Raw genomic sequence first — 10,000 nt, forward strand, 5'->3', positions numbered from 1 at the left:
TAACATATATGTTTTATCTGCCAATTTCTCTCAAACACGCAGCATATATATATATATATATATATATATATATATATATATATATATATATATATATATATATATATAGTATATATATGCGCTGTGGTTATAGCTTGGCGACCCACCAATCTATAGAGCCAGGGTTCGAGTCCTGGATCTCGGACCGGGGATAAGGGGTGGGGGGGGGGGGGGGCAAACCCCAGTTGGCCCACAGCCAACCCCAAGACTTCATCCCCCCCCCCCCACTTCCTTCCTCTTCCCTTTAGCAAGGCTGGTCGATGAATGGTTATCTGGTGTGTGTGTGTGTGTGTGTGTGTGTGTGTGTGTGTGTGTGTACATAAGGATAAGTCATGCTATACATTAACATATATATATATATATATATATATATATATATATATATATATATATATATATATACCATCATCGAGTGTGTTCGTGTGTGTGTGTGTGTGTGTGGTGCACGATATTATTATTATTGTTATTATTGCGTCGTTCATTAACAAACATCTAAAACGTATCTATTGACGATTATCACATCTTTTGCCGCCACTCCGCTGCCAACAGTTGAGAGAGAGAGAGAGAGAGAGAGAGAGAGAGAGAGAGAGAGAGAGAGAGAGAGAGAGAGAGAGAGAGAGGCTGGGTTTGGTCCTGCTTATATACGCTCGGTTTATGTGAGAAAATGGGAGGCATTCGTGACTATATTCACGGGGGGGGGGGGGGTCCTACCTACCTAGAGAGATAGAGAGAAAGATCTGTAGCTAATATTCGCTAGATGGAGAGAGATATATAGCGAGTCTTCGCTAGATGGAGAGAGATATGTAGCGAGTCTTCGCTAGATAGAGAGTGGTTTGTAGCAAGTCCTCGCTAGACGGTGACGGAGATGTAGCAAGTCTCCGCTAGACGATGACGGAGATGTAGCAAGTCTCCGCTAGACGATAACGGAGTTGTAGCAATCTCCGCTAGACGGAGACAAATATGTAGCGAGCGAGTCTCCGCTAGATGGTGAGAGATTTGCTGAACACAGTGTTGAACAGAAGAACCTCGGATTTGGAAAGCAAAGTGAAGTAAACCGGTGTAAAGCAAACTCTGTGGTATACTTACGTAAAACATGGTATACCAGTGTGATTATTACACGAAAGTGCACTTGGGAACTTATCGTGTTTCATTTTCCCCGTGGACTCATAGGAATATATATATATATATATATATATATATATATATATATATATATATATATATATATATATATATATATATATAACTATGAAAGTGTTACCGGACTCTGCCTGCCCGAAGTTACACCGCGACTTGAAAAAAGTCCCCATTGGCTAGGCTATGCCACAAAGGATGGTGGGGGTGGGGGGGGGGGTGGGATCCAACAGTCTCATCACAGAACTTGCCACTTTAGTGAAGTTAGTTCCAACTTTCCCTGCTGATGGATGTAGCGCAGCCACGGCTTGCACGAAAGACGTCCTGGACAATTTTCAGAGAAGTTGGTCCTGGGGTAATTACTGATATCATGAAATATATATATATATATATATATATATATATATATATATATATATATATATATATATATATATTATCCCTGGGGATAGGGGATTAAGATACTTCCCACGTATTCCCTGCGTGTCGTAGAAGGCGACTAAAAGGGGAGGGAGCGGGGGGCTGGAAATCCTCCCCTCTCGTTTTTTTTTTTTTTTTTTTTTTTTTTTTTTTTTTTTTCCAAAAGAAGGAACAGAGAATTGGGCCAGGTGAGGGTATTCCCTCAAAGGCCCAGTCCTCTGTTCTTAATGCTACCTCGCTAACGCGGGAAATGGCGAATAGTATAAAAGAAAAGAAAGAATATATATATATATATATATATATATATATATATATATATATATATATATATATATATATATATATTCCTATGAGTGCACGGGTAAATGAAACACGATAAGTTCCCAAGTGCACTTTCGTGTAATAATCACATCATCAGCGGATTTATGTATATATGTATATGTGTGTGTGCTTGTGTGTGTGTGTGTGTGTGTGTGTGTGTGGAACGTATGTATTTCTGGAGGCTTGATGGCCATAGTGCTATGTCGATTGTCACTGTAACAGACAGCCACTGTGACAGTAACATTTCAGGTGACATGGGCGACGTGTGGTGGCTTGAGTTTAGTCCCGGATGTGGGAGGGTACGTGTGTGTGTGTGTGTGTGTGTGTGTGTGTGTGTGTAAGCCTGTTTCTGGTATAAATTCTTCTGCTTTAGGAATATAAACATCTCTCTCTCTATATATATTTTTTCTTGACAAAATAATACGAGTTTTAAAACACATGAAATCATACGTTGTGAGGATGACTCATTCGTACGTATTATCCGGTATCGTAATTTCAGTCTTCATCTTGCTGGAGTCGTAATCTTCAGCATTTACGACCGGGATTTTCGCCACTATGTCTCACCCGGTCGTGAACATCACGTTTTCCGTTAGGGGTGACAGAAAACGAGGCGCTGTTTGTTTATGGTATGGTTTTTAAATGTCTCCAATTGATCAGCTGAGTGTCGTTTTCTTTTCGGTGTGTGTGTGTGTGTGTGTGTGTGTGACCGCGGATCGATTTTCTTTCATTTCATTCCGGGTTTGTTTTTTTTCATCTATCGGTTCCTCCCTCTTCCATCTTTCATTCTTCCTTCCTTTCTTCCTTCCTTCCTTCTTCATTTTCTTCTTTCTTCAATCGTCTGTTTCATTCATCCTCTCATATACATTTCCCCATTTTTTTCTGAAAGAAGCCACGAACAATTTATTATATATATATATATATATATATATATATATATATATATATATATATATATATATATATACACACACAAACCTGTATAGTAAACCTCTTACAAATGGGTCGCTAAACCGGAAGATTTACCTCGTCAGCTCCTTACAAGCCAGCCATCACTTTGGGGGGAGGGGGGGCATGGGTCATGACCATTGGGGGGGTTCATGACCTCTGAGGGGGGGTGGGGTCATGACCTCTGAGGGGGGGGTGGGGTCATGACCTCTGAGGGGGGGAGGGGGTGGGGTCATGACCTCTGAGGGGAGGGGGGGAGGGGGTGGGGTCATGACCTCTAAGGGGGGAGGGGTGGGGTCATGACCATGCAGGATGTGTCTGTATGACGGCCGGAGACCCAGGCCAGATGTGGGTACAATGTGGGCGTGTGGCATCGCTCTTTCCTGCCACTGAGGATAGTGTTCGTGCCACTGAGGTTACCACATCTGCGCCACTGAGGTTACCACATCTGCGCCACTGAGGTTACCACATCTGCGCCACTGAGGTTACCACATCTGCGCCACTGAGGTTACCACATTCGTACCACTGAGGTTACCACTTGTCTAGAACAGTATCTGGAATTTCATTGAGAGAGAGAAAGAGAGAGAGAGAGAGAGAGAGAGAGAGAGAGAGAGAGAGAGAGAGAGAGAGAGAGAGAGAGAGAGAGAGAAAATTGGCTTATAAAGGTTGGGGGGGGCGGGGGCCAAAAAAAAATAATTATAATTGAAATTTTCTTTTTTTTCCAGTTCCTCTGAGTCTTCAAAGGGGATTGTGGGGCTGGGTCGTGGAGGTGGGGAGGCGGAGGGGAGGGAGTGAGGGAGGGAGGGAGTTGGGAGTGAGGGAGGGAGGGAGTTGGGAGTGAGGGAGGGAGAGGTCAGCTTTTCTTTTTTTTTTCTTTTCCCTGCTGAGCCCAGGCCAAGAGCAGGAGGAGGAGGAGGAGGCTCCTCCTCCTCCTGCTGTTGTCCCTAGCAGGAGGAGGAGGAGCAGCTGCTGCACCACCTCCTCTCCTCCTCCTATCCAGCCAGCAGGAGGTGGAGGAGGAGGAGGAAGCAGCAGGCAGGCAGAAGCTGCACCACCACCTCCTCCCCCAGCAGGAGGTGGAGGAAGCAGCAGCAGGCAGCCAGCAGCTGCACCACCACCTCCTCCCCCAGCAGCAGGAGGTGGAGGAGGAAGCAGCAGGCAACCAGGCAGCAGCTGCACCACCTCCAGCAGTCACGGGCAAGACAGCAGACTGGCCCGCCCGCCCCCCGAGCCTTCGTTGTTTATCTTGATTGCCAGATAAAGTTTCTAGGGGAAAGTTGGTGGCTGGGGGAGGGGAGTGCTTTTGCCTGTTCCCCGTCACAGTGGGGGAGAGGAGAGGGGGAAGAAAGAGAGGGGGAGAGGGGGGAAGAAAGAGAGGGGGAGAGGGGGAAGAAAGAGAGGGGGAGAGGGGGGAAGAATGAGAGGGGAAAGGGGGAGAGGAGGCTATTTCTCCCCTCCTTCCATCCCTCCCTCCTTCCCTTACTCCCTCAACCACTGTTTTCAAACGTTGGGGGATTTGATGATATGAGTCCTACTCTCCCCCTCCTCCTCCTCCTCCTCCTCCTCCTCCTCCTCCTCCATCCCTCCCCCCCCAAAAAAAAACCACCATACCACGTCAAATGAGGTGATTCGGTCGTTGGCTTGTCCATACCATCAGTTAATAGTTCACGGTGATTAGTTTTTTTGTGACATTTGAAAATGTTTTTCAATTATTAATTGTTTCTGTTATATATATATATATATATATATATATATATATATATATATATATATATATATATATATATATATTATCATTAATGTACGTTTACATTAATACAACGTAATAACATGAAGAGTTGAAATATGAATAAAGCATTTTTGAAAGTGATATAGTTGCGTTATAAGGTAAAGCGTTTTTTGAAGCAACTATTTAATAGATTTTATATAATGATAATTTGAATTATTGACTGAAATGAAATTGAGTGCCAGAGGTAAAATGGTGGTGTCGAATCTTTAAGAAAAAATACCTTAAAAACGTCTTTTTTTTTTAATCAAATTTTAAATCAAATCTGTCGTAAAAAATGTTTTTATCAAATTTCTTAAAAAGAAATTTTTAACCTTTTTTTTCTAACTCAAACGTTTAAAGAAATCTGTCGTCCAAAATATATTGGTTTAGTCAGACCTTTAAATAATATGTCCCTAAAAAATCTTCATCCAATCCAATATTTAAGTCAAACCTATCCTTTAGAAATTTCTTTCCTTAAACCTTTAAGCAAAATATGCCCTTATCTTTAAAAATAAAATCCATCATCAAATATTTAACCAAAATCTCTTCTTAAAAAAAATAAAATAGAAAAAGCCATCTTGACTCCATCAAACCCCTTTTTAAAACCAAACCAATCGTTAAAAAAAAAAAAAGAAAAGAGAAAAAAAAGACATCTTTATTTCCTAGTGGTCCGTCACCAGACCATACCAAACCACCCATTTCCCCCCTCACCTCCCCCCCTCCCCCCACCCATCTCCATCATGGCGCCCCTACACACCCAGCTCCCCCTACACACCCCCAGTGTCCGGGCGAGATAGGCGGAAATACTTGAAAGAACAACACTTTCTAAACTACACTTACTACCCCCCCCCCCAACTACAACCCCCCCCAACCCACACACACTGTCCAGCTTGCCTAGTGTGTGTGTGGGGGGGAGGGGGTGGGGGACCTGATACACCGGTCAGGGGAGGGTCCCAAACTGTAGTATGTAGCCCCAGCCTAAAGTCCCCAGTCCCAGGAAACGACACCATTCCCCTTGCCCCCGCGCCCCCCTTGTAGATTCCCACGATCTCTCTCTCTCTCTCTCTCTCTCTCTCTCTCTCTCTCTCTCTCTCTCTCTCTCTCTCTCCGTCCGTGCGTCCGTTGACGTGAGGAGATCGACTCAAATTGCTCGTAAAGACTTATCAAACTATCTGCCTCGTTAAGGAACCCGTAGCTATATATATATATATATATATATATATATATATATATATATATATATATATATATATATATAACCTTTCATTTTGATTCGTCAGTTCAATTTCAATACTTTATTTCCCTTGAAAATATTAAGGAATGAGAGGGAGGGGTGGGTGAGGGTAGTCAAACTACCCCATGTTTTGAATTACCACCCCCCCCCTCTTGTTAACGACTCTGTAAACAACGAGTAATTACAGGCTTGTTTTCACCCCATAAAAAAAATAGTGACACAAGATGATAACCATCGTTACGATAGTCAAAACGACAAGGAAAACCGGAGAGTCATTGTTGTATGTATTGGTTTTTAAAGAAGTTAGAAAAAAAAGAAAAATAAAAATTCGCGCACCGCTGTCCATGCCAGTGTACCAGAAAAAAAAACGGCGACGTATTTGGCTAGGTGGCAACTCGAGGCGCTGGACTCCCAGTCGGGCAGGTGAGACCCGTCCCGGAGCTCAGTGGTCACCCAGACACCGACGTGGTAGTATCGCTCGGCCTCGCTCCCGTTGTGTCTCTGTGCTTCGCCTGAACCCCTTTTTTTAAAGCGTCGTCCATAAAACGCTGGACTGTAAACCCTTTTTTTTTTTTTTTAGTGGGTGGGAGAGAGAGGGACGGACGATGTGTTGAGTGCGTGGACGAACGCACCCCACCCTCGAGCACACAGCGGTGTACGAGTTGGAACCTAGAGTGTGTGTGTGTGTGTGTGTGTTTGTGGTTTGGAACGGACCAGGCAGCGGTTGCCTTCCTCACACACTCTCCTGGTTTGGTTAGTAATTTCTGGCCATTAAAGGGGATACGTCTTTTTTTTTTTTTATCCTGTGTCTCTCTGTGCACTTACAACCGACTCCAGCAGTTGTTGAATGTTGCTGGCGGCGCCACTTACAACCCTCGACCACTTAAGGTAAGTGTTGTTGTCTTTTTTCCCCGTCCAACACACTTTACTTACACTTAAGGTGTCTGTTGTCTTTTTCTCCCTCCTCCCCAACACACTTTACACTTAAGGTGAGTCTTGTTCTCTTTCCCCCCCTCCCCAACACACTTTACTTACACTTAAGGTGAGTCCTGTTGTCTATTTCCCCCTCCTCAACACACTTTACTTACTTAAGGACTTAAGGTGAGTCTTGTCTTTCCCCAACACACTTTACTTACACTTAAGGTGAGTCTTGTCTCTTTTCCTCCCCCCCACAACACACTTTACACTTAAGAGACTTTCTAATCGTATACCTAACAACCACCCATCCCTCACCCCCCCCCCCTCAAAGCACCGCTTAAGGTAAGGGGGACGCTGGTATGGAGGGTAGGGGAGGGGGGGGGTGGTAAGTGGTGTGACTCACACTTCACCATACTACGCCACTTAACGTCACGCCACTTGAGAGGGGGTGACTCCTACTTTACCATGCCACTTAAGGGGAAGGGACACCGGCTCACCTTAAACACACTCTACTTAAGGTGATCTGCGTGCATGCCCTCCTACCCTCTCTCTCCATCCCCCCAACACACGACCTTTTAAAAAACGTACACCACCATTAGATTAACGACTTCCAGAAGTCGTTTATATATATATATATATATATATATATATATATATATATATATATATATATATATATATCGAAATTGTCGACTATGATGTTTAACCTATTACTGGAGTAGATAGCCAATTTATGACCCCCTCCCTCTTTTTTTTTTCTCCGCTTAATTAGTTTCAAAGATTCTCTCTCTCTCTCTCTCTCTCTCTCTCTCTCTCTCTCTCTCTCTCTCTCTCTCTCTCTCTCTATCAATGTGGAACGATATGGAAAAGAAAAGATTAGGGAAAAACAATGCCAAAAGTAAACTTACAAATGTTTTCTGCCTCCCCCCCAAAAAAAGAGAGAATATATTTCGCCTATCTACCCTCCCCGCTGCCTCATCTCTCTCTCTCTCTCTCTCTCTCTCTCTCTCTCTCTCTCTCTCTCTCTCTCTCTCTCTCTCTCTCTCTCCAGCTAGAGCTGCTTCCCCCCCCCCCACCAACCTACCTACCCACCTACCCCCTTACCCTTGCTCCCCTCCCACACCCACGCCCACACACACTCGCAGCCCAACTTCCTTTTGTAAGCTACACGGGCGTGAAACCAGATCTGCCTCGCAGGTTTCTCTATGTGGCCAGTCCGGGTGGCTTGGCATGTTTCAACCCCTATCGGCAGGTGCATTATATATATACACACTCGCTCACTCACTCACTCACTCACTCGCCTCTCTCTCTCTCTCTCTCTCTCTCTCTCTCTCTCTCTCTCTCTCTCTCTCTCTCTCTCTATTGATTGCTATTATGGGCATAACATCGTCCTCGTCGTCCCCTCCCCTCCCCTCCCCTCCTCCTCCCCCCCTCCCCACGTTCGTATGGAGAACATATGTATTGTCAAAACTTACTTCGTTAAAGTCAAGTCAGGTGACTTTGTGCGGACATAAAGAGAGAGAGAGAGAGAGAGAGAGAGAGAGAGAGAGGGTCTCTCTCTCTCTCTCTCTCTCTCTCTCTCTCGTAAGGGCGGCCCGCGCTCGTTAACGAAGAAACGGGTAATCTCTTGCGTCGGCTGTGGTTGTTATAACAGTGTGTGTGTGTGTGTGTATGTGTGTGTGTGGTTGGGGGGATGAGGGGGGGGGGATGGTAGTAGTTAGGAATGGAGGGAGGAGGGGAGGTGGTGGTTAAGGGGGGGTTGTAGTTGTTGTTGTTGTTGGTGGTGGGGGGTGGGGGGCTGGCTGGGGGTGAGGGTGTACAAAAAAAAAATCGTCAGTGTCAAAGGCTTTCATCAATTTCCAAGTCTCAGGGCCAACGATTGTATTATTAATTTTTCCACCCGCCCGTTGAAAATAATTGTATGACACGTCATCAGGGGAATTATTTAATTACCTTCCCCCCCCCCTCCTCATCATCCTCTCGGGATGAGGATGATTACATTAGAATGATTACATTAGATGCCGAGAATATTATAAGTGTGGCTTTTCTTGGAGGTGTGTGTGGCTGTGGGTGGGGGGGGGGGGAGGGTGCCTTATTCGCGATGGGGGGAGATGTGTGTGGGGGGGGGGAAGTGGATGGTTACCTTGGATTTATAACGAGATGTGTTCACTTTTACACTCGAGGCTTAGAATTACTTTGTGATTGGACTTGTGTGTGTGATTTGTGACCCTTCCAATTCCCGTTTTCTGACGTGGTTCGCTCTTCTGCGCTGAAGGACAAGGTAATTCTGCTGGTTGGTTGCTTGTCTGGGCTTATAGGCCTATTAGCTGCCGGGGTCATTAAAACCATTAGCGACAGCGGGGTAAAAAAAAAAAAAAAATTCGGCGTTTAAAAGATAATTTTTTTTAGGCGTTTAAAAGATAATTTTTTTCAGGCGTTTAAAAGATAATTTCAACGCCATCACACACACACACTTCTGGCATGTGGGGTTCTTTGTGTGATTAATGTTTTGGGGTTCATGGAAAGATTGTTTTTTTTTTCTTTTTTACCTTTTTATTTTGGGTTGTTATATTTACAAAAAAAAAAGTGTTTCTACGACACAGATTATTATCTTTCTGTTAGGAATTACATTAACCCAACGCAGGTGAGCAGGGTTGAGGTTTCTCTCTCTCTCTCTCTATCTATCTATCTATCTATCTATCTATCTATCTATCTATCTATCTATCTATCTCTCTCTCTCTCTCTCTCTCTCTCTCTCTCTCTCTCTCTCTCTCTCTCTCTCTCTCTCTCTCTCTATCTATCTATCTATCTATATTCATCTACTTGTATATATCTATCTGTATATTCATCTGTCCATATCTATCTGTCTTTCTGTCTCTAGCAGTCTCTATCTATATCAGTCTCTCTCTCTTCTCTCTCTCTCTCTCTCTCTCTCTCTCTCTCTCTTCTCTCTCTCTCTCTCTCCCTTACTCATTTATTGATTTTTCCTTTACCCCCATCTTCCCTTTACCAGTCTGCTCAGTTTCCTTTGATTTCTTTTCTTTCAACCAACCAACCAACCCTCTTTCCATTCCTCCCCCCCCAATGCCCCTCCCCTCCCCCCCTCCCCTACTCTGTCAGCCTCATTAATTGTGGACAGAGGAAGAGGAGGAGGAGGGGGGGTTAGGTTAGAGAGAGAGAGAGAGAGAGAGAGAGAGAGAGAGAGAGAGAGAGAGAGGTGG

At 44.4% G+C, this 10,000-nt stretch overlaps 1 protein-coding gene across 4 annotated transcripts in view; it reads left to right on the forward strand.

Annotated features, from left to right (window-relative positions):
- Window positions 1-10,000, forward strand: part of LOC139758369 (uncharacterized) — a 402,449-nt gene that overhangs the window by 39,380 nt on the left and 353,069 nt on the right. For 3 of the 4 annotated variants that reach the window (XM_071679668.1, XM_071679671.1, XM_071679669.1), the window contains exon 1: window positions 6,304-6,749. The exons of the other annotated variant lie outside the window; for it this stretch is intronic. In XM_071679668.1, coding sequence (XP_071535769.1) covers window positions 6,709-6,749 — 41 coding nt within the window. In that variant the 5' untranslated portion in view covers window positions 6,304-6,708. Of the gene's footprint in view, window positions 1-6,303; window positions 6,750-10,000 lie in introns of those variants that run through there. 4 annotated transcript variants of the gene reach the window in all.

This window comes from Panulirus ornatus, chromosome 30, assembly GCF_036320965.1.
Source record: "Panulirus ornatus isolate Po-2019 chromosome 30, ASM3632096v1, whole genome shotgun sequence".
Classification (NCBI taxonomy): domain Eukaryota; kingdom Metazoa; phylum Arthropoda; class Malacostraca; order Decapoda; family Palinuridae; genus Panulirus; species Panulirus ornatus.